We start from the raw sequence: 26,193 nt of genomic DNA on the forward strand, positions 1-26,193 counted from the left end.
TAGAGACTAGTGAGAGTTTACAAACCAAAAAAACCAAACCCATTGCTGTTGAGTCAACTCCAACTCCTAGCAGCCCTATAGGACAAGAGTAGGACTGCACCGGAAGTTTTCCAAGAAGTGACTTGTGGATTTGAACTGCAGACCTTTTGGTTAGCAGACCAGCTTTTAACCATTGTGCCACCAGGGCTCCAAGTGAGAGGGGACAGACTTTTTTTTTTTTTTTTTTAATAAATTACATAATATATAAAAGCAGGATTGGGAATAGAGAGTGCAAAAAAGGATGTAGTTTGTAGTTTGGAGAAGAGTATTCCAGGTTGAGGGAACAGCAAGTGAAAATTCTGAGACAGGATCATGTCTGTGGATTGAAGGAATGATGAGGATGGTGGGAGCAAAGTGATCCTAGGGAAGGGGGAGGATAGCAGGAGACAAAGATGAGAAGTAATGGGGCAGATCTTAAAGGGTGTGCAGGCCTTTGGGAGAACTTGGGCTTTTACTGAGATTGAGACAAACGCTACTGTGGGGTTTGAGAAGGGAAGTGATGTGATTAGACTGCTTTTTAAAAGGACCATTCTGGCTGATGCACCTTATGGGTCTGGGAGGGAAGATAATTAATTTCCCCTTTCAAACCTACTTCCATTCATTCAATTACTTAATAAATATTTTATTTAAAACTGGGCTACACACTGGGGAGGCAGACAAGTAAAGAAATAATATTGAAACGATGTGATAATGAATGCACCTCACCAAGTGTTGGGGAGAGAGAAACTGAGGCCTAAACAATAAATAGCATCATTTTTTGGAAAAGGAGAAAGGGAGAATGAAGCAGGCAGGAATGACAACAATGATAATAACAACGACAATGGCTAATATTTATTGAGCATTTATTACGCGTTAAGGAGTCTTCTGGGGTACGTGTGTAGTAAAATAGTTAATGCACTCAGTCACTAATCAAAAGGTTGGCAGTTTGAGTGCACCCAAAGGTACCTTGAAAAAAGGGCCTGGCAGTCTACTTCCGAAAGATCAGCTGTTGAAAACTCTATGGAGCACAGTTCTAATCTGACACACACGGGGTCGTCATAAGTGGGAGTTGACTTAATGGCAACTGGTTTAGGGGCTTTTCCAAGCACTTTATATTTAAACCATCTCATATCTCATATAATCCTCCAGAACTGCCAAATAGGGTTTCCAAGGAACGGTTCGTGGATTCGAATTGCTGACCTTTTGGTTAGCAGCTGAGCTCTTAACAAGTGTGCCACCAGGGCTCCATGTATATGATAGGTACTATTATTATCCTCCATTGTCCAGAAGAGGAAACTGAGGCATAGGGAGGTTAAGTAATTTCCTTAAGGGCAACAGCTAGGAAGCACAGGTGCCAGGACTAGAAACCTGACTTGGCCCGACTCAGAGCCTGTACTCCTAACCCCTTGGCTTATCTGTACAGAGCACTGGGATGGAGAGATAAAGCTGGAAAAATGACCAGGAGTTCAGCTCAACCAAATTCATTTTGAAAATATGTGTTGAGGGCATACTCTGTGCCAAGCCCCAAATGCCAGGGCCTCAGAGATAAAGACCAAAACATGGCTCCTGTTCTGAAGGATCATGCCACATGTTGTGCCACATGCGTATCAAGGCTTAATAAACACCAATTTAAAAATGACCATGAAGGTCTCGCTGTGCAGAATGCCACAGAACACTTCTTACAGAACCCAGAGTCATGTTCCTGCCAACACAGAAGGCAGGAGCAGTGGTCAGCTCAGCAGGAAGTGTCAAACCCTGGGTTGCCCCAGGATTCAAAGAAGCGTCAGAGTACATCACACTAGAGTGGGATTAGAGTCCCCACATCACCAGCAGGGGAAGAGCTTTGCAATGGGAACAAGACACCCTGGCAACATAATACCATTTTATTTTTCAGGATCTGACAGCAAAGAATACGCAGAGGAGGGGAGGAAAGCTTTGGTGTTGTGTGATGAGGCAGAAGGTCTCGGAGGTTTGGTGTACATTCACTTAAAGCAAACAAACAAACAAACAAAAAACACTGCTTGTAATTTTGTAACCTCCTTAGGGTGTTTCAAATGGTTTGAAGATCAATATTCTGCATGTTCAAAGAGTGTAGGCCTGTCATAAAGAACAAAAGAACGTGGAATTTCTTGCAGGGATCTGAATTCACACAACAGAGCCCAGAGATCTAAAATCAACAAAGATGGCCTTTGAACCTTTCCTCAGTCCGAAGGGGAAAAGAATATATATCTCTCTGTAGGTTCCTATCTGGTTGCCTCCTTTATCTTTCATAAATAAAATCGGTTCTGTGATTTTTATCTATGTAACCACCCAGTGGCTATTGTTCTAGAGTAGTGGTTAAAAGTTTGGGTCCAGATGGGCCTGAGTGCAAATTCAAATTCCACCACTGGTAATCTGTGTGACATTCGGAAAGTTAGCTGAGCTCTCCAACTCTCAAATTTCTTATCTGTAGGATGAGAATATCACCTCCTTTGTAGTGCTGTAACGATGATTAAGTGAGAATGCAAGTAAGGAAGGCAGTTTGTACAGTGCCTGAAATATGGTAAACACTGAAAATAAATGTTCTGAAAAAGTGTCTGAACTTTTACAGGAAAAGTTTGTGACCCCATACTCTAGAAGCATAAAATTCCACCTTTTCCAAGTCACGTAAGTCTGAAACTATATACACTGGAAATTTATCTCCCCATGGAAAAATGTAAATATTATCCCCATGAAGTCAATGCGTTTACTTCTACTAGTCAGTGCCAACAGATCCCTGGTGGCACAGTGGCTAAGTGCTCAGCTGCTAGTGGAAAGGTCTTTGGTTCAAGCTCACCAGCCTCTCCACAGGAGAAAGGTGCAGCAGTCTGCTTCCGTAAAGATGACAGCCTAGGAAACCCTATGGGGCAGTTCTACTCTATCCTATAGGGTCACTATGAGATGCAATCAACTGATCAGCAAGGCGGGAGTCAGTGCCAAGTGCTGAGTGAGAACATGGCAGGGGTCAAAGAATCCACAGTCTAGCTGTAGAGGCAGAGATGGATATGACTCACTGCAATTGAGACAAGTTTCTTGCCAATGATCAAAGCAAATGGCCAGGGCAGCACTGAGATCACTGTAGTTCCTTTTGCCTGTCTGGGTGCATTACTTCTGCGTCACAGACCAAGGGAAGTTTGAATTGAGGCTTTCAGTTATCTTCCATTCCATTTTCATTTCTGTAAGCCTGCACTGAGAACCACTGGAAGGATGAGAAACACCGTGATGGAGACTCATTCTCAGGTTACTCTGGCAATGGTGCAGAAGGTGGAATGGGCTGGGTGGTGAGCAGGAAGAGGGGGTCTCCAACAGAAGTCACTTGTTCCAATGCCCATGAAAGTGCAGATGGTCCTTGAGCGGTCACTAAAGAAATGGAAGGAGTTCAACCAGTGACCACTAACCTTTATTCAAAAGAATCAGATGTAAACAAAGTTTCAAGGGAGGAATCATCATTATTAAGACACCGGGGTCAAGATGGGGAATAAAACACAGTAGTAAACAAAGACAAGTCCCTGCTCTCATACAAATTTCAAATTGTATACATTCAGTAGGGGAAGCAGGACATGTTAGTATGAGTTCCTCCAGAAACAGACAAGGATTTGGGTGCAAGTTGCTTTTTTGGAAAGTGATCTCAGGAAGTACATTGAGGGCAAGGGAAGGAAGGAATGTAGATAAAAATATATTAAGTAAATTATTGCTGTGGGCAACTGAAGTTTAATCTCATCTGGTACCCTCTGAGGGTATAGAATGTTTCCAATGAAGACCAAGGAAGATGGGGTGTTTATCCTCCAGTTCTTGTTCTTCATTGATTGAGGGTCATATGGGTAGGTAGAAAGGGATGTTAACTCCTTGGCTTCCCTTTAGGGACAGAGAAATGCAGGAAACTATGAGCATGTTTAGAAACCTCTGAAGGTGGTATCAAGGAGGACTTGTACACAGAAGACCAGCGTCTACTGGTACGAAACCAAACCCATTGCCATCGAGTTGATTCCAACTCGATTCCAACTCATAGTGACCCTATAGGACAGTAGAACTGCCCCATAGTGTTTCCAAGGAACAGATGGTGGATTTGAATTGCCCACTTTTTGGTTAACAGCCGAGCTCTGAACCACTGCATCGCCCGGGCTCCTCTGTTTGTACAGAATGAATAAACATACAAGAAAACTGAAATGGTGATAAATGCTATGTGAACAATTAAAACAGGTTGATGGGATAGAGAGTGACTGGAAGGCAGTTGGTTAAATGACAAAACAAGGCTGCCATGGGAAACAGCATCCAGCATGGCTAAAAACCAAGAGCAGAGTTCCCACCCGAAGGTAGGTAGAAGCCAAGCCATGAAGGCTTCATCACCCAGGACAGTGGTTAGGATGTTAGGATGCTACATTTTTTGTGCTGAGTAGTCACTGAGGGATCTCAAGCAGGAAAGTGACATAATCTGAATGACGTTTTAAAAAGTTCATCCCAGCTCCTCTTCCTCTCCCTCTTCCCTTCTCTTCCTGAATGATTTAGCCCAAAAGTCACTAGATAGGGCTGAGCAAGGTAAGCTCCCCTCTGGGTGCTGAACAGAGTGACATCCAGGGGCAGTAGTGGTGGGTGGCACTGGCCCGGCACATCAAAGCCAGAGCTGGAGGAGGAAAAGGTTCCTACAGGAAGATGGGGCTGCCAGGCCAAGGTATTGGAGCCCAGGTGTTATGGATTGAATTGTGTCCCCCCAAAAGATATGCCAAAGTCCTAACCCCTGCACTGGAAAACATGACCTTGTTTGAAGAAATAGCATTTTTCTTCGCAGATGTTATCAGTTAGGGAAATCATACTAGAGTAGGGTGGGTCCTAGCCCTAATCCCTTCTGAGTGATGTCCTAGAAAAGAGGACAGACCTGGAAACAGCATCACACACAGGGGGAAGAGGTGACTATGGAGGCAGATGCATCTATAAGCAGCAAAGGAATGCCAAGGATTTCCTGCAACCCCTAGAAACTAGGAGAGTGGCATGGAACGGTTCCTCTCTCTCTCAAAGCCTTCAGAAGGAATAAACATGGCTGAGACCCTGATTTGGACTTCTACCCTCCAGAACTGTTGAGAAAATAAATTCCTGCTCTTTAAAGCTGCTCTGTGGTATTTTGTTATGGCAGCACTAGGAAACTTAAACACCAGGTATGGCAAGGAAGCCATCAACGTGGGAAAGGGGCCTGTCACAGGATGTCAGAATCCAAGTGTGGGAAGGAGGACATCAAGGAAGTCATCAACGTGGGAAAGGGGCCTGTCACAGGATGTCAGAATCCAAGTGTGGGAAGGAGGACATCCATGAGATGGGTAGGTGGAAGCAGTGCCCCACAAGGGGTGTTGGAGCCCGAGCATGGTGAGAAGGAGGTCCATACAAAGAGATGGCAGCCACTGTGTTTCTCTGCAGTCTGAGAAAGGTGTCTGTACAGGAGTGTGCCTGAGGCGGGTGAAGGGGGCATGTGTGCAGGTAGGAAGCTCAGTGCAAGGGACTGGAACCCAAGTAAGGTGAGAGAACAACCCACCAGCATTAGGTGTTTGAGCCCAAGGTAGGTAAAGAGGACATCCACCAGGGGCAGAAGGATAACCCAGACCAGGGTGTCAGAATGTAAGATGATGAGGAGGGCATCCCCAAGGGGAGCAGCAGTGGCAGAGGCTGGGTGTGGGATATTAGAACCCAAGTAGGGTGTCTGTGTGTGTGTGCTGAGGGGTGTAGCAACAATGGGAGATTTGTAACATACAGGGGTATTGAACAAATATGTAAATATACTAAGGATAATGAGAACCGAGTTTCTCATTGTTGGAGAAGGGAGTTATAAATACGGGAAGGGAGAAAACTAGAATAAACCCTGTGGTGTTGGACTGGAATTATAGATAAAAATGTAAACATATTATTATAGGTAGATAATAGGTAGATATATAGATACATATAGATACATAAAACACATTGCCATCAAGTTGATTCTAACTCATGGCAACCACATGTGTTACAGAGTAGAACAGTTCCATAAGATTTTCTTGGCTGTAATCCTCACGGAAGCAAATCTCTGGGCCTTTCTTCCACTGCACTGCTGGGTGGATTTGAACCACCAACCTTTAGGTTGGTATTTGAGCACAAACCATTTAAACCACCCAGGGACCTCTAGAGAGAGATCTAATTGTGCTTACACAGTTATGTACACACACGCACACACGTTGTCTAGCTCTCTCTGCTGCCTGAAAGGGCCTTGGGAGCAGCAACTCTCCAATAGAAAACAACAGCACACCTAGCACCCAGATCTTGGTTTCTAAACATTAATTTCCACTAAAAGGAAGCAGAGCACTTTGGAGAAATGGCAGATTTCAGGGCTGCGGCATGGAAAGTACTGAATGAACCTGGAACGTCTTGTGTCAGAAAGTAAAGAAGTTCTCAAAAAGAGATGGGTTCATGTCAAAAGGACTGCTTGAAGGGGATCTCAATGGCCAACTGTGAGATAATTTGAGCATCAAAATAAATAGGGACGGTAATCTCATAATCCATTAAATAAAATAATAATAAAAAAAAATAGGTAACTACAAATCCATTTCAAAAAATGAGTAAATTGAAATTTGGTTGAGGTATGGGATACTTATGTGGCCTCAATGTACCTTCCATAAAATGATTTTTCATTACAAAGGGAAAAGAGTAATTTTACAGTGTCGAACCCTGTCAGACACCACCTTAATCAAGTGATCAAACTTAAAGACACAATAATGGGACAAATAAAAATCTGATGGGCTACAGTGAGAAAAACAGAGCATCAGTTCTGTGATATTCCTGCCAAAGATGTTTAATTTGAATCTAGTCATTAGGAAACCTCAGACAAAACCAAACTGAAGGGCACTCTGCAAACCAAAATTGTCAAGAAGGAAATTAAGGAGACATGACAATTAAATGCAGCATGTGAGCCTGAACTGGACCCTTTTGCTAGAAAGGTCATTGCTGAGATTATTGGCAACACTTGAATGGGGTCTGAAGACTAGATGACAGTGTCAAAAGGAAGTCGCGTGGTTATGTAGGAGAATGTTTTTATTTTAGGAATACAGTCAAGTATTAAGGAGATAAGAGGGCATCAAGTTGGAAACTTACTCAAATGGCTCAGGAACATAAAAGTTCTTTGTAACATCACTGCAACTTTTCTATATGTTTAATATTGTTTCAAAATGAAAAGTTAAAAAAATTCAACCTGGCCATATGATATCCAAGGTCTTTCCATATGCCCTATTCCCTGGATCCCCCTTCTCCTTGCTAACTCTTGCTTGTCCTTCATTTCCTCAGTATGGAGATGGTACCCTTCAGAGTATGTACCTTCTTCCCCTGTGTTGAAGTTCATCTGTATTCTTCTACATTTCTATTTACACTGGGAGTAGGATTGATGCCCATCACATTCACACCTGCATTCCTAGCACATAGTACAGCACCTGGCATAGTGCTCTATAAACATACATTTAGAGAGGAAGAGAATCAAGGTTACAGATATAATGGGAACTATCTCTACAGCCAAAAAAGTGGAAAAGCAGGAGATTTGATTTTTGAGGGGGGGTATAGGTTTGAATTACAGATGGGTGATGTTGGACAAGACCTAGAGTCTCTAAGCCTCTGTTTCCTCATGTGTAAAATGGGTTCTTCCGTGATCAAATGTGACAAATTTTGTAAAGCATCTAGTAGTGTTCCTGGCACTTAGCAGACACTGAACACAATTTACTTTGCCTTCTCTCTTTAAAAACAAGAATAAAAACTATCAAAGAAGACTAGAAGTTTAGAGCCCTGGGTCATATTTCTGTTTTCACTACATCTTGATATATGAACTTGAATAAGTTATTTCAGTTCTCTTGAGTGCAGTTTCCTTCTCCATCAAAAGGGAGGTGAAGAAAAGGAGAAGTGGGCTTTATCATTGTCTCTTTGCCAAGATATCTTAGCTAAAATTTAAAATGCTTTCCTTTCTTCCATGTTAGTACAGAAGGTGAAGGATATGAAAGATTTTGCTGTGTTTAAAAGATGTCCCTAAGTGTTGGAAACCCTGGTGGCATAGTGATTAACAGCTATGACTGCTAACCAAAAGGTTGGCAGTTCGAATCCACCAGGGGCTCCTTGGAAACTCTATGGGGCAGTTCTACTCTGTCCTATAGGGTCTCTATCAGTCAGAATCAACTCAACAGCAATGGGTTCCCCGCCCCCCCAAGTTTTACCAGTCAAGGCACGCAAAGTCCACTGCCTATTGGTTTGTACTGCTGACTCATTTAGACCCTCTCAAACTGGTATTAAAAAACAAAGATGTCACTTTGGGGCCTAAGTTGTGGCTGACTGAAGCCACGGTATTTTGAATCACCTCATATGTGTGCAAAAGCTGGACAGTGAATAAGGAAGACGAAAGAAGAATTGATACATTTGAATCATGGTGTTGACAAAGAATATTGAATATGCCATGGACTGCAAGAAGAATGAAAACATCTGTCTTGGAAGAAGCCAGAACGCTCCTTAGAAGTGAGGATGGTGAGACTTCGTCTTACGTACTTTGGACATGTTATCAGGAGGGACCAGTCCCTGGAGAAGGACATCATGCTTGGTAAACTAGAGGGTCAGTGAAAGAGAGGAAGATCTTCGATGAGATGGATTGCCACAGTAGCTGCAGCAATAAGGTTCGAGCCTAGCAACAATTGTGAGGATGGCACAGGACCAAGCAGTGTTTCATTCTGTTGTATATAGGATTGCTGTGAGTCAGAACTGACTCAATGGCAGCTAAGAACCACAAAATGAGTGGGTAAGTTGAGAGGTGTTGATGTTGTTAGGTCACTGGTGAGTACATTAATAATTTATGATCTATCAAAGAAGTAATGCATACTTTTTTTCTCTGCATTTTTCCTTATTCATAATTCTTTGCCTAATTGCTTTTTCCTTTCAAAATGGAGGCGCTAAGGCCTTGGATATTTGCCTAATGGCTCAAACAGAGCCATGACCTGGTTGCCAAGTGTTTCAGTCCTTTTACAGCCTGGGGACATTTGCCATTGAAAGAAATCTGATGGGTTTTTGTACTGACCTCTGGCCCCATTAAATACTTTGGTCATTGCCCATTCATTGTAATGGGAGCAATAAATTTGTTTTAATTTAGGACACTGTCAAGCACGGGATATTGACAAAGACAAAATAATGTTTTGAAAACAGCCAGGATGAAATCATGAATAAATAAATATGTTGAACTTAGCTGATAAATTAACAAATACTTATTCATAAGAGTCTGACTGACTATTTAAACGTTGGGCCAAAGGTGTTCCCATGTCTCATGGAAATGTCATCTTTCTCTTCAGACCAGGGAAAAGGTGGGCTGTGTAGAAAGATATTGCAAAGCATAGAAAGACATTTATTCCTATGATAGATTTGTTTTTAAATAGACCTATTTATTTTTAGCTAAATGCCAAAAGGATCAGCCAGATGTCTCCAGTAGCCTTTTCTACAGCAAGGCATTTATTTTTCTTGTGTAAATGCCTTTATTAGACATCTCAGTAGGCTGTTTTTCCACCTTTTCTTTGTATTAGTCTCATAGATTCATGCCAAAGAGCTGAAATTCTAGATAGACATTTATCTGTATATATTTCCTTTTGAGTGAAAGCAATGACTCCTAACTTGGCTATATTCCTCTTGAGTAAGGGGATAAGAGTGCATATGGCATTGATCCTCATGCTAATAACCTTATATAAAAAAATTTTAGGTAACATCATTATGACAGATGGCAAAAAGATCCAATAAGCCACAAAACATATTTACAAAGCTGTGAGGTCTTGGATGGTGTTGCCTTACACAAAGTCCAAATGGCTAAATCTTCCAGCATACAGGTAGCCTGAGGGCATTGTTAGCTGCATAAAAACTAATTGGACCAATTTGGATGGAAGGAAATTTTTGCCTGGAGTCTTTAATCACACTAATCTTTAACAGTTTTCTATTTGACATAGCCAGGGCTGTGTTTAGGAAGATGAATTCATATATTTAGCACAGAAAACCTTATTCAGGATCAGTGGGTTGGGGGTGGGGAATCATACACCTCACCTTTAAAAAGTTTTAGTGTGTGTGCCCCATGTTTTGGCATTGCTGAAGGGTGATAGGGAAGCCATTGTTGGATAGGGGGAAATACTTTTTAAAAGATCAAACAAAGAAAGCTGATTCAAACATGATTGAACATGAGAAAGCTGATTCTAAATTCTCTGTGATGATGAGCAATGTTTTTCTAAGAGGAATTTAGTGTTCATCTTTATATGCAAAAGTTCCAAAACTCTGTAACTCATAACTAATTCAGTAAGCTCCCCAAATGGTAGCAGAGCAATAGTTTGACATGTGCTGCTATTAAACATAGTGTGTTTTAACAGAAAGAGCACGGACTGAAAGTCAGAAGACCTTTTGTCCAAGTTCTGTGAATTTATGCAACTCAAACTTTATGAGCCTGACTTTCCACCCCCCATAGAATGGAGGTAAAATTAATACCTTCCCAGAATACCTCATCAAAGTTTTGTATAAATGTTATAAACTAATTAATAGAACAGTATATGCAAGCTATAAAGCCCTCTGCAAACATAAGACATTATTATTATTATACCTTTATGGCAGAACATAATGCTCTAGGTCTTTTTATTTTTATCCTGTCATTTTAATCCCATTTTTGCTTTAAAGCCATACAAACTAGCATATATTTGCTATAGTTCACCAAACCAAACTTCCCAATTCTGCAAAAGCCACAGTTGAAAGAATGTGACAAAATATGGTTTCCTTTGAACCATATGCCCATCTGAAGTGATGTAATTCAGTCAGAAGCAATTATGGCACTAGCAAATATTCTGAGAATTCACAAAATCCCACATCCAATGCCATGATTCATTGCTCCAATACCAAAAGCATTTGGCAGGCTATAGTTTGGAAGCCACAACACTGTCTGCTTTCGAGGCTCTAAATGGGGCCATTTAGATTTATTGTGACATTGCTTGGCCCCACCACTCCATAGAGATGGCACCAGAATTCCCCAGAGCCTCTTCAGACAGTATTTTTCTTATTTCCTCTGAGGCAGTGCTTAACAGTATACTTTTCATGGGTAAGAGATGACATAGCATCCCCCTGTCCCAGGGCATTGCAATATGAATATTCTACAAATTAATCTTATATATATATAAAAGAACTTATAAAAACCTTTGTGAAACAGCTCTTGATTTCCTGCTACCAGCCTTATACAACCTGTCATTCAAATTCTTTGTTGTTATTGTTAGGTGCCCTAGAGTCAATTTTAACTCATAGTCACCCCACGTGCCACAGTATAACTGCCCCATGGAATTTTCTTGGCTTTAGCCTTTATGAAGGCAGATCTCCGGGTCTTTCTCCCCTGGAGCTGCTGGGTGGGTTTGAAATGCCAAACTTTTGGTTAGCAGCCAAGTGCTCAAAGATGGATTTATATAAAAGCTTTCTCTACTTTTCTTTGCTTTTTCTTAGATGGCAGTGTGGTTCTTCCTTTCAAATGGAGCACTAAAGGAGATGGTTCCTTCAGGCAAATAGCACATTTCAGTTACTATTTCAAATGAAATGTTTATAGACAAAAAGCTACAAATACCATCCTGAGTAGTAGCAATAATGTGTAGCCAGGTATGCTGTGGCATGTGTGTAGAAATCAGACATTCAGCCCAGGCCAAATGTCAGAAACTTCAGATGAGGAAGATAAAAATCTCCTGCCTAAGTGAGATCTGTGTGATCCCACTCTGCCTTTCCAACGTGGCAAAGCTAGATTCTTAAAGCTGGCATGGCTCACAAGTATCTTCTAAAGAATTGTAAGATGTAAGAAATTAAGGGAACTGAGTTACTTGGACCCTCTACGGTGCCTGGCCAAGAGGTGCTCCAGCTGCTACTTGAACACTTCCAGGAATGGGGACAATACCCTCTTCTGGAACAACTCAATCTATTTTTGGGTAATTCTAACTTTAGGAAATGTGGTGGCTTTTTTTTTTTTTTTTTTTTTGCCCTGATGTGTAAGGCTCAGTTAACCCTGTGAGGGACATCAACTACATGGGCTGGTTATTCAGCCAGTAACAATTCAATCCAATCATTTATCATCTGGTACCAACCTTCCCTTCTTACTTACCAAGCCACTATAAAAACTCTGTCCAACACCCAGCTGGAATCTAGATGGGTGTTGTAGCCTATGAACTTTCTCCTTATATTTATCCTCCACCAGATGGAAATAAAGCAAATCTGGCATTTTTTTTTTTTTCTTAGTGAACCCGTGGTAGCTCCTAGTAATCAGTACTTTTTTTTTTAAGTGGGCAGAAAGCATCTGTTTTAATATGCCTTTCTAGAGCTTTGCCTTGAATTTACATTAACCTATTAGTTTAGTTTAAAGACTCTGTCTTACTCGTCTCTGGAGAAATAACACTATATTAAGGTAGATTCTGTCGCCTAGCACACTTCCCATTCTCCATAGCTCTTCGGTAATCTTACGTCCATGTTGTTTAACTTCTCATTGGATAATATTTTGCTTAATGTGCTTGTGATGGGTGTCATTATCACTTCATTCATTTCAGCCAATCTATAGCATCATGAGTTTTGAATGCCTTTGTTGCTGTCTTTGTCCAGGGCACATGAGCCCATCCCCAGACAATGTGACCATTTGTAATACACCAGCTTGTGCTGATGAGCCATGGCCTGAATGGCATGCCCAGACAAAAAGCAAATTGCATATTGTGGATTTTGGTGTGAACTGGCCTAATTAGCAGACCATCTACTAAGAAGTCTACACACGTAAAATATGGATTGAGAAGCAAGAAATATTTTTTGAATTTTAGCCTTCCTCCTTATTTTGGAAAGGTTCCTGGGTGGAACAAACGGTTTGTTCTCAGCTGATAACCAAAATGTTGGCTGTTCAAACACACCAAGCCTCTCTGAGGAAGAAAAGGCCTGGCAATCTGCTTCTGTAAATAATACAGCCAAGAAAATCCTATGGAGCAGCTCTATTCTGTCACACATGGGATCGCCACAAGTCAGAATTAATGCGATAGCATAAAACAACCATCACCACCTTGTTTTGGATAAATTCTTCATTCCTTTGTGCACCTTTTTTAAGGACAATATCTGATCATTTATTTCATCATATTTATCTTTAAATATGCATAATAGACCTAATGTGAGCTGTTTAGCCTAAAATGAATGAAACATTTTTAGCACTAACAAAAAAGATATATCAATACATGATGGTAGTATGCAAAAACTAACCTAAAGACCACCATATTTCTCACAAAAAGTATGAGGTGAAATTACACATATGGTATTATATATCATTTGTATATATATATTTAAATATATGATACGTATCATCTTTTTAGCATAAAGAAGTCTAACTAGTTGGCCAGTAAAATATCAAAACATTGTAAAATTGAGTATTTTCCTTACCTGCCATTAGTTCACATTTACTCTCATTGAATTCATGGGGCAGCTGTATCACTGGTAGTGCCTTATTTTCATTGATCATAACTTCAAACAGAGGTCCTGAATATCTCTCAAACTCTGGGCTTCTGTGAAACCCCTGCTGAAGTCTGAACACAAATAGATTGAAGACAACCAGTTCCATTGATCAGGGTCTAGTTTCTTCTTTTTTCCTTGACCTGGTCATGCTTAGTTTCCATCTGTCTGTCATCCTAGAACAGTGTCCAGAGCCAGCTTATGTGGTATCTCTTGGGCAGGAAGGTTAAGACACCTGGCAGCAATTGTATTCAGCTACTGAACAAACAGGACAGCTTGGAGATGGGCTTTTATTCAGAGGAAACCAGATAGTCATTTTGGTGATAAAATATTTATTCCCCATTATCTCGTTGTTGCCAAGATGACTGCTTATAGCCCACGTCTTAAAAGGAGCTGGAGTGCTAAAGAGGTAACAGATATTAATAGGGAAAATTTTATTTTGAAAAATATCTGGAATGACATTCTTGCATTGCATACACATGTTGCCTTACAGGCTGTCTCCAGATCCCAAGCACTCACTAGAATACTGGGATGAGAATTTCACCCAGTGATACCAACTATTCCATGGATGTTGTGCTCGTTTATCCTGATCAGGTCATACACATAAGATAATATACGGTGTTGACAGTAGTAGAAGCCATTTTAATTACTCACAGACAATGGACAGTATACAACAGGAAAAGTTACATCATGAGTGGTCCTCCCTGACTCAAAGCTGTTCTGGTGGAATAGAAAACCTCCACAGGTGCCCTCTCTCTTTGCAGCATGGATGAAGGACTCCAAGGATCGTCGCCCACTCAGTTTTATATTCCATGGATTGTACATTTCACTGCACAGAGTGCAATGCAAATTCTCCCACTGACTACCTAAAGAACAGCGTTGTCAGACACGGAGGTACCAGCCCAGAATTGTGTCTCTATAGCCCTGCTACTTATTTAGCAAACTATCAGGCTTCAGAGTTTTCAAACAGTGGTGGCTTAATGGTTAAGAGCTACGGCTTCTAACCAAAAGCTCAGCAGTTTGAATCCCCCAGGTGCTCCTTGGAAACCATATGGGGCAGTTCTACTCTGTCCTATAGGGTCGCCATGAACCGAAATCAACTCGATGGCAGTGAGTGGGTATTAGGCTTCAGAGGGGGGTGCAACAGTTTTTTCTGAAGCCCAAAGATGCTAGGAGGAATGGAGTAGTTATCTGCTTGGGCCATCCTCAGAAGGTGCCTTAGTTACCTAGTGCTGCTATAACAGAAATACCACAAGTGAATGGCTTTAACAAACAGAAATTTATTTTCTAAGAGGTTAGAAGTCTGAATTTAGGGTGCCAGCTCCCAGGGAAGGCTTTTTCTCTCTACTGGCTCGGGGGGAAGATCCTTGTCATCAATCTTCCCCTAGTCTAGAATCTTCTCAACGCAGAGACCCTAGGTCCAAAGGACATGCTCTGCTCCCAGTGCTTCTTTCTTGGTGGTACTTCTCTCTCCTTTTATCTCTTGTAAGATAAAAGGTGATGCAGGCCACACCCCAGGGAAACTTCCTTTACGTCAGATCAGGACTGTGACCTGTGTAAGAGTGTTGCATCTCACCTTAACCCTCTTCAACATAACCTAACTTGCCTCATTAGCCACAAGCAGAGGCTACAATTTACAATACATACGAAAATTACATCAGATCACAAAATAGAGCATAGCCACATAATACTGGAAATCATGGCCTAGACAAGTTGACACATATTTGGTGGGAACACTATTCAATCCATGGCAGAACGACTGCCTCCTCTCAATTCTATCGTCTAGTGCCGAGTATAGTTTATCGTTTAATGTTGAATGAAATCACATAATATCCAGCTTTAAGCCAATACTACAACTATTACTAATATTTCTCCTTCTCCTTCCTCCTTTTCCTCTTCCTCTTCTTCCTCCTCTTTTTCTTCTTCTGCCTCCTCCTCCTTTAGCTCTTGATCATTTCATTTCCCTGAGAAATAGTACCCTCCACTCTCTAACCTTAGAAAGTGAGGCCAAATATGAAGTCATTTTTAAGGCAGCTAAGTGAATCAATCCGCAAGAACTACTGTTGGCTTTCAGAAAAACATGACTTCTCTAAATCTGCGTTTTGTGATGACTTAATCTTATTTGAATTAACACAGTTTTATTATTTTAACTATTTATAAAATACTGGCTAATCCCTGTGGAGATTCCAAAGATTTAAGATAGGATCCCTCACCTCCAGGATCTCGCTGTTCAGTGGGGTTCACTAGCATACAAATACAGATTAACTGTGGTAAGAGTACAAAGTAGTAGAGGGCCATGGAAAAAGAGGAAGCTAGTTCTGACTAAGACTTTTTAAGAGAGCTTTGAAGAAGATGCTATTTTGAGTTGAGATTTGCAGCATAATAAAAATAGGTAACCTTTATGGAGTGCTTACTCAATAAAGCACTCTGAAGACACTGTTCAAAGTGCTTTAAATGTATTAACTCAAGATTAACTTTATAAATTAAGTCTCCTTATGATTCCCATTTTATTGTTGTAAGAATTGAGGTATAGAGCAGCTAAATAAATACCTTGCCAAAATCATAGGGCTAGTAAGTGATGAAGTCAGGATTCAAATTCAAGGAGTCCTGCTGCTTCTTACCATAACACCACACTGCTTCTTATCAGGAATATATGAGAAGTCAACAGGCAGAATTGGGAGCAGCTTGACTACAACCACGGAGTAGGGGCAATTTAAGCATGTTTGGAAAATCTAAAGTCTGGTAGTAGTGGCTTGAACTTGAGGAGAAAAGAGGATAATAAGGAGTTGTAGAGTACAAGATACACATGGCTTGGAACATCAGCCTAAGGAATTGCAGTGGGAAGCAGGGAAGTACCATGGTGAGATTCTGTTACAGGAAGACAACTTGGAAGCCTTGTAGAGTGAGGATTGGAGTATCTACAGGGAAGGGCAGCATTTAGGAATGTATTAATTCAATGAGTTTCTCCTATGTGCCAGGGACTATTCTAAGTATTGAGCATACAGCAGGGAACAAAAGACAGAAGGTCTCTGCACTAATTATGTGGACAGAATATGGACAGTGTATAAGTAAACAGATAAATCGCAGCATAATTCTACATAGTGATAAGCACTGTGAATGAAAGAAATAGGATGATGTGATAGAGAGTGACTTTGGGCAGAGGAAAGGACGTTTTAAAATGGTGGTCAGAGACAACCTCTCTGAGGAGGTGATATTTGAGCTGAGGCCTGAATAACAGAGAAGCTGGTCATGGATAAAGGCAGGGCAAAGGGTCAGCAAAGCAGGATTTGGGTTAGTTAAGAAGAGCATTCCAGGCAGAGTCAAAAAATGCAAAGGCTTGGAATTGGGAAAGAACTTGGCAGGCTCAATGGGCTAAAAGAATGCCAAAAGAAGTGCTTGGGCAAAGGTGTACAGTTGGGGTTAGAAAGGAAGGCAGGGTCAGGGCTTGGAGGACCTTGTAAGTAAGGGTAAAGCATTTGTATTTTATTCAGATGAATTGGAAAGCCACTGGAGGGTTTTAAGTAGGGGGATGCCTCGACCTGGCTTATGTTTGAAAAGATTACTCTGGATAGTATGTGGAGGAGGGTGAATTAATATGGGGAAAGGAATGAAAGCAGGGATACCAATTAATAGGCAAATTGCAGAGGTCCTGCCAAGAAAGAGAGTAAGTGTCTAGGCTCAGGTGGTAACCTTGGAGGAGGAGAGAGATACAGGGATTAAAAAAAAAAAAAAACTCTTTGCAGTAGAGTCGATTCCAACTCCTAGTGACCCTATAGGACAGAGTAGAACTGCCCCACAGAGTTTCCAAGGAGTGCCTGGTGGATTCAAACGGCTGACCTTTTGGTTAGCAGATGTAGCTCTTAACTGCTATGCCACTAGGGTTTCCATAAAAGGATTGGGGTTATATATTGGAGGCAGAGCTAAAAGGACATGAGACGGGTAAAAGATGTGAAAGAAAGGAGCCAAAGATGAGTCCAAGGATGCTGACTTAAGTAACTGAATGGATATGGGGCCAGTGACTGAGGAGAGAACTGGATAGGAAGCAGGAAGAATTAGGAGTTCTGCTATGGACATAGCGAGGTCACATTCTGAGGGTAATTAAGGTAGCTGCTTTGAGGATGTTAAAGACAAGATGCTAAAAAAAGGATCAACCACACATCTGCCAGTTTGTCATTCTGGGGTGGCTTGCATGTTGTTTTGATGCTGGAAACTATGCCACCAGTATTTCAAATATCAGCAGGGTTACCCATGGTGAACTGGTTTCAGCGGAGCTTCCAGACTAAGACAGGCTAGAAAGAAAGACCAGGCCATCTACTTCTGAAAAAATCAGCCAATGAAAATCTTATGAAGAGCAGGGGAACATTGTCTGATATAATGCTGGAAAACGAATCCCTCAGATTGAAAGACACTCAAATATGACTGGGGAAGAGCTACTTCCTCAAAGTAGAGTCGACTTTAATAACAGGGATGGAATAAAGCTTCCGTTACCTTCATTTGCTTATGTGGCACTACTCAAAATGAGAAGAAACAACTGCAAAGTCCATTAATAACTGGAGCATGGAATGTACAAAGTATGAATCTAGGAAAATTGGACGTCATCCAAAATGAAATGGAATGCATAAAGATCTATGTCCTAGGCATTAGTTGAACTAAAATAGACGGGTATTGGCCATTTTGAATCAGACAATCATGTGGTCCACTATGCTGGGAATGACGATTGGAAGAGGAATGGCATTGCTTTTATCATCAAAAAGAACATTTAAAGATCTATTCATGAAGTACAACATTGTCAGATAGAATAATATCCATATTTGCCTACAAGGAAGATCAGTTAATACAATTATTATTCAAATTTATGCACCAACCATTAATGCCAAAGAAGAGGAAAATGAAGATTTTTACCAGATTCCACAGTCTGAAATTGATCAAACGTGCGATCAAGATGCATTGATAATTACTGGTGATTGTAATGCAAAAGTTGGAAACAAAGAAGAATCAATAGTTGGAAAATATGGCTTTGGTGATAGAAATGATGCTAGAGATTCATATGACAAAATTTTGCAAGACCAATGACTTCTTCATTGCAAATACCTTTTTCCAACAACTGTACACGTGGACTTCATCTGATGGAATACACAGGAATCAAATCAACTACAACTGTGGAAAATGACCATGGAGAAGCTCAATATCATCAACCAGAACAAGGCCAGGGGCCGACTGTGGAACAGACCATGAATTCCTCATATGAAGTTCAAGTCGAAGCTAAAGAAAATTAAAACAAGTCCAAAATAGCCAAAGTATGACATTGAGTATATCTCACCTGAATTTGGGGACCATTTCATGAATAAATTTGATGTATTGAACACTAAAGACTGAAGACTGGACAAGTTGTGGGATGACATCAAGGTCATCATACATGAAGAAAGCAAAAGGTCATTAAAAAGACGAAAGAAAAGACCAAAATGGATGTCACTAGAGACTCTGAAACTTGCTTTTGAATGTAGAGTAGCTAAAACAAATGGAAGAAATGATGAAATAAAAGAACCGAACAGAAGATTTCAAAGTGTGTCTCAAGACAAAATAAAGTATTATAATGAAATGTACAAAGACCTAGAATTAGATAACCAAAAGGAAGAAAGAACACGCTTGGCATTTTTCAAGCTGAAAGAACTGAAGAAAAATTTCAAGCCTCGAGTTGCAATTTTGAAGGATTCTGTGGACAAAATATTGAGAGACACAGGAAGTATCAAAAGAAGAGGAAATGGATACACACAGTTACTGTACCAAAATGAACTGGTGGACATTCAGCCATTTCCGGAGATAAAATATGATCAAGAATGGATGGTATTGAAGGGAGAATCCCAAGCTGCACTAAAGGTGTTGGTGAAAAACAAGGCACCAGAATTTGACAGATTACCAATTGAGATGTTTCAACAAATGGATACAGCCCAGGAGGTGCTCACTTGTCTATGTCTATGCCAAGAAATTTGGAAGACAACTACCTGAGCAACTGACTGGAAGAGACCTATATTTGTACCCATTCCAAAGAAAGGTGATCCAACAGAATGCATATATTACTGAACAATATCATTAATATCACACGCAAGCAAAATTTTGCTGAAGATCATTCAAAACCAGTTGCAGAAAAATATTGACAGGGAACTGCCAAAAATTCAAACCAGATTCAGAAGACCATGTAGAACAAGGGATATCATTGCTGATGTCAGATGGATCATGGCCGAAAGCAGAGAATACCAGAAAGATATTTACCTGTGTTTTATTGACTATGCAAAGGCATTTGACTGTGTAGCTCATAACAAATTATGGATAACATCGGAAAGAATGGGAATTCCAGAACACTTAATTGTGCTCATGAGGAACTTGTACTTAGACCAAGAGGCAGTTGTTCAAACAGAATGGGGACACTGCATGATTTAAAGTCAGGAAAGGTGTGCATCAACGTTGTATCTTTTCACCATACTTAGTCTGTACGCTGAGCAAATAATCTGAGAAGCTGGACTATATGTAGAAGCATGGGGCATCTGGATTGGAGGTAGACTAATTAACAACCTACGATATGCAAATAATAACTTTGCTCAAAATGAAGAGGACTTGAAGCACTTACTGATGAAGATCAAAGACCACAGCCTTCAGTATACATTACACCTCAATGCAAAGAAAACAAAAAATCCTCACAACTTGACCAATAAGCAGCATCATGATAAATGGAGAAAAGATTGGAGTTGTGCAGGATTTTACTTTACTTGGATCCACAATCAATGCCCATGGAAGCAGCAGTCAAGAAATCAAATGATGCATTGAATTGGACAAATCTGCTGCAAAAGATTTCTTGAAAGAGTTAAAAAGCAAAGATGTCACTTTAAGGACTAAGGTGCGCCTGACCCAAGCCATGGTGTTTTCAATCACCTCATATTCATGTGAAAGCTGGACAATGAATACAGAAGACTGAAGAAGAATTGGTGCCTTTGAATTATGGTGTTGGCGAAGAATATTTAACATACCATGGACTGCCAGAAGAATGAACAAGTCTGTCTTGGAAGAAGTACAGCCAGAGTGATCCTTGGAAGCAAGGATGGCAAAACTTCATCTCGTGTACTTTGGACAGGAAGGCCTAGTCCCTGGAGAAAGACATCATACTTGGTAAGGTAGAAGGTCAAGGAAAAAGAGAAAGACTGTCAGTGAGATGGATTGACATAATGGGTACAAAAATGGGCTTAAACATAGCAACGATTGTGAGAATAGTGCAGAATCAGGCAGTGTTTCCTTCTGTGTACATAGATAGGGTTGCTATGAGTCAGAACCAACTTGATGTCACTTAACAACAACAGTAACAACAAAAGGATGGATATAAGGTAAGCTACAGATGTATAATTAATTGATAGATGTGATTAGATATTAGGGTGAGGGAGTTGATAGCTTTGGGTTTGGAATCGAGCTAAAAAGGAAGTGATCCCCTTAACTAATATGATAAAAGGGTAGGATGAGTTTGGAGAAGAAAGGAATCAATGAAAGACAGAAATCAGGGAGAAATTAATATTTGAATAGAGGATAAGTCCGACTTTGGAATCTAAAAGATTTGGGTTTGAATCCTAGATGAGCCATTTGCCACCTGTGTGACAAGTTGTTTAATTGTTCTATCCTCAGTTTTCTTATTTATAAAAGGAGGGAAATGATAGAGTAGTGAATAGTGATAAGATAATGAGAAGGATTAAATATGATAATTACACGTAAATACTTAACACATAGGAAGCATATGATAAATATTATTATTATCACAACCTCTTATAATTATTATAATATCAGTATTGTAATTATTAGTAGGATTATAACTTACCACCTGAGATGTGTTTTATTTATATTGATTATTACTACAATAATAGTGTTCTTGTTCTTAATGCCTTTTAAGCAAAGATTGCCAAAAAAAAAAAATTGTTACAAGCACATTAACTCAGATTTGGACTCAACATTCCTTTTTATTTGGTCATCAAAACAAACTGGAGAGTACCTATATACTTTTCCCATTTTACAGATAAATAAACTAAGACTCAGAAAGGTTAACATGCCGAAGGTTACAGAGCAGTCTAGCTGGAAGAGCTCCTACCTAGGTCTGACTTACTCCAAATAATTCTGAACTCTTCTCCAACTATCACTTGTAAGATAAATAAAACTTTGCATCACTTTGCCATTTCTCTGGCATCTAAGCTAAGTGAATAAATTCTGTTCTACAAAAATGTTTTTACAAACCACCACAGTATGAAATTGGTATCTCATGAATTTTCCAGTTCTGGACAACGTTTCTCTCAAGGCCTGACTTTGGAGGAGATGAAAAGAAGTCTTCAGTTCTCACCTATTGACAAATATGGTAAGTATATAGATTCTTCAGATTTATCTATTTTATAATGAAGGGGAAAACGATATATTTTGTAATATCGAGAAGTGATAAATGCTTTAAAAGTTATAAAGATACAAATTTTGGTCTTGTAAGTCTTATATTACTACTCTTCATTTATCTTTGAACTTAATGTACGTGTCTGTGAGTTTTTGTAACTGTGTGTACACACGTACAACTGTTTTTATGAAAATAATCTCCTGCATCTCATGATATTTCAAACATGTTGCCACCACCTTGTTGAGTTTACTGCCCCTAAACACTGCATTACAGGTGTGGGTTTCCACAGTTATAGTATAGCCAAGCACCCCAGGATAAAATGTAAACCCAATCATTCCCTCAAAAAGCTGGAAAGGAGGCAAGGAGAGGCCTGGTGGAGCCATTTTGTACAATATTGCTTCAGAAAGAATACAGCTCTTTGAAATAATTAACAAAGTTCTATGCAGTCTCTGGAAGTCAGGGAATAAGAAATCTCTCTTATCTGCCATGTTAACATGTGGTGCTCATTATATCATTTTTCCAACCTCTAACCCTAAGAGGCTCAATATATAGTTTGAATGTTAGCACAATGGACCCATTTATTTATGGCGACTTTGTTTGACTATATGGCAGACTGGAAAATGTATGTCAGTTAAAGATATCAGGTTTATTACAAGAATTGGGTTTGGGGAAGAAAAAAATGGATGATGTGTTTCTGGTTCTCAGACACAGATGTCAATGGACCCTGGAGGCTGTTGGCCTTCGCGACAGTATAAGGTGCTTTGGAATCCTCACCAATGCACTTAGTCTGCGTAGTATCATTACCTAAGGCATTAGACAGCTCTTAAGGAAACAGGGAAAAAAAAATTTTTCTGGATAGATGCAGACAGAAACTGCGTAAGAACGTTAAAGAAGGAAAACTGTGCGCCCCTGACTCCCTAATACGTGTCTAGAATGCAGTCGAGTACTTTTTATCAGCAGCTTTACAGCATAATTGGCCAGTGCAGTAGCAGATCCTTTTGAGGGGAAAATGTGCTCCAAGTGTCACATCATTGCATTTTTTTATAGATGTAATATCGTTTTCTCAAATCTTTACAGATGTGACTTCACAACCATAAAATATAGGGCACCCTTTGAAATGTGTGCTTTGACCAGAAGTCTTTCTTTTCATGGTGGAGTTTCAAGATGAAGCATTTCTTTAACTTAAAGATTTGTTTCTTAAAGGAATAGGATTTTGAGCAGAATTCGCAAGGTAGAGAAATGAGACAAAAGTGCTGCAATTATACAAAAGTTGGGTTTGCCTATCCTTATCTGTAGCAGGGGCAGAAGAGAACATTAGAGTGCTTGGATGGGGCAAGGCTTTCTTTGGAGTGAGAACACCTGTAGGCAAAGAAAATGTACTTAATTCCCACTAGTTAACGTGAAACCCTGGTGGCGTAGTGGTTAAGTGCTATGGCTGCTAAGCAAAAGGTCAGTAGTTCGAATCCACCAGGCGCTCCTTGGAAACCCTGTGGGGTAGTTCTACTCTCTCCTGTAGGGTTGCTATGAGTCAGCATTGACTCGATAGCAATGCGTTAGTTACTGTAGTATCATACAAGAAAGAACCTGTTAATTGCCCTCCATTTCATAAACCAATCATAACAGCAGCTTTATGAACTGTTTTTGTTTTTTGTTCCCTCCCATAGGTGTTTTTCTCTCTGCTTGAGATCTTTCACCCTAAAGTGACAAAACACCAGACATGATTTAGTCTTTTCCTAAAGCCTGTGGTCAAATTTCCGTTGGGTCCCTCTTAAGTCCAACACATCTGGCCTTACTGTGGCAATAATGGCATCACTATGCCAGCATCCATGCCCTGCTGATTTTGCTACCCACCCCCAAAGAGGAGCCCGCCCACACTGGTGGGACATATGTTCAGAGTTGGATTTCCATTGCAGTCTTGGAGGGAGAAACACTGGAGCCTCACAAGCTAGTAAAATCACATGTGGTACATTAGAAGGCTGATTATAGTAATAAACAGGTTATGAGCTAATTAAAGCATCTATCTGTGCCTGGGATGAAGGCATAGCTTCAGGCCGGACAAAAGAAAGTATTTTTCTCTAGGATGTAGATTTTGTCTCATTGCACTCAGAGTTAAGATTCAGTGATGTGTATCCTGCTGCCCTCATCTCATCCTCCCAACACTACAACCTTTCTCACACCTGAGGGGGCAGCCTCTCAGGAGTCAAGTGAGAGAGGGCGGTTGGTGGTGGTACTGGCATCAATGGAGCTTTCTCTCAGGAAACTTGATGTGCTGCCTAAGAGATTTAGACAGAGACCTTTCTTATGAAAATAAATACGCCCATTCAACTGCATTTTGCAAGACGCCTTGATGAAAATGTAGATGGCTGAGTTGATTCTGAAAACTTAGCCAGCAAAATAAAGCAAGAACAGCAATAGCTCTTGACAAATGCACACATTTTCACAGAAGCAATGAATGGCTTCCTTACTTTAGAGTGAAATGCAGCTGCTTACCTGCACATGCCCCTGTGTTCTCTAGGACAATGGCCTGATTCTGAGTCACTAGGCCCATTCTCTGGACACACCCTGGGCTATTGCTTCAGTGGGCGTGCATTGGTATTTAGACCTAAGCATTGACACACTTACAAATTGGGCTCCCAGGGAGGAAACACCAACAGAGGCAAACTGCTATAGAGAGAAGCCCTTTTCTTTTTCTCTCCTGCTGTTTCCACCTTTTTTTTTCACGTCATTTCTTTAGCACGCACTATATGTCAGACACCATGCTAATTGCCGTATGTGCATTATCAACCTTACAAGGTAAGTACTATTATTTCTCCCATGTACGGGTGAAGCCATTGAGGCTAATGAAGGTTAAGTAAGATGAAAAAGTCATAGGGCAAGCAAGTAGTGGAGTCAGGGCTTATACCCAGATTTGCCTGACATGGTGCTTTTAACCACAATGGTGAACCGCTTTCCTGAGTTGTGTCATTCCTTACTCCAAACCCAAAATGTTGTCTGGCCAGTGTTGGATCCAAAATAGACATCCATCATTTATGTTTCTCCTGTCTCAGTTCTCATTTAAAAATTTGCTTTTGTTTGACAACTGCTCACTTGCAACTCTTTTCCAGACTCTGTGTTCACATGAGCCTGGAGAGCTACCTGGTAGCTGTGTATTGCACTGAGTAAGGCTGGTTACAAAAGATGGGGCAGTGGGCTGAAAGGCCAATAAGTAACAACTGAACTTCTTTTCTGATGCAGGTTATGTGTCTGATCCCATGAGCCCGATGCATTTTCATTCTTGCCGGAAAGGTGGCAGTTTTGAGGACTGTAGCTGACAGCATACGGTGTATACCTGAGGAGAGTTTTCCACAAAACTGACAGCAACGATTCAAATCATGGCAGGTTTGCTTCCAATTATAATATTTTACCCTCTAAGGTCTCTGTAAATTGGCCTGTTTATTTACTGGTCCTATTTAATTCCCTACCACAAATTGGGCTTTAGACTTGTGGCTAATGAATAAACTGCAAAAGAACCAAGACAGAATGTTTTTGAAGAATAGATTTCCATTTGGTAAACGAAAAACAAATTTACATAGTTACTTGGCTATGGGACCTAAGTCCATGGTGATCACTTAATAATTGTTATGTTTTCCTAGACTGGATTGTGTAGACTTGTGTTTGAGAGACATGTGTTTGATTTCATAGAATATTATTCATTTTTTAAATCTCATTATATTACTCTGGTTTTCAGCTCTGTGATTAAAGATTGTTTGGTGGCATACAAAATTGATTCAGAAGTGTATTTCATTTCAACAAGATTTCCACTAGGTACACCTTCTTGCAGACATATTGGTAAGAAAAAGTAATGATTTCAAATCAAGACACTTGCGGAAATATGGCACTTAATTATTTAGACTCCTTTCCACGTTAGACCAAGTGTTCTGTGCTCTTATGTAGATAACTTGCTGTCAGCACCAAGATATTGTAAACATTATCGGTTCAGTTATGAAACCAGCCCACTAATGCAAACCTGCCATTCGTACCAGAGCTTGGCTCTGTGCTGGGGGAGGATATGTAAAGCTCTGCGGCTTTCATAAAATGAGAAATCAGCCCTTTATGCTTGTTCCAACCAGCAAGGCAGGAATGGGTCCACCAAATAAAATCCTTTACCCATTGAAAGAAACAGATCTGGAAAAATCGGTCAGAAAACTGGAAATTCAATGATAATTATTGCTTTTGACTTCAGAAAGGTCAAAACAAAGAGAGAAACAAAA

At 40.3% G+C, this 26,193-nt stretch overlaps 1 protein-coding gene across 1 annotated transcript in view; it reads left to right on the plus strand.

Annotated features, from left to right (window-relative positions):
• The window catches only part of TNNI3K (TNNI3 interacting kinase), a 381,325-nt gene extending 355,596 nt beyond the window's left edge, over window positions 1-25,729 (plus strand). Inside the window, exons 24-25 of the mRNA XM_010591188.2 lie at window positions 21,837-21,916; window positions 25,178-25,729. Of these exons, the coding sequence (XP_010589490.1) occupies window positions 21,837-21,916; window positions 25,178-25,254 (157 nt within the window). The 3' untranslated portion in view covers window positions 25,255-25,729. The remainder of the gene's footprint in view (window positions 1-21,836; window positions 21,917-25,177) is intronic.
• Window positions 25,730-26,193: the final 464 nt, after the last annotated feature.

This window comes from Loxodonta africana, chromosome 3 (genome assembly GCF_030014295.1).
Source record: "Loxodonta africana isolate mLoxAfr1 chromosome 3, mLoxAfr1.hap2, whole genome shotgun sequence".
NCBI lineage: Eukaryota > Metazoa > Chordata > Mammalia > Proboscidea > Elephantidae > Loxodonta > Loxodonta africana.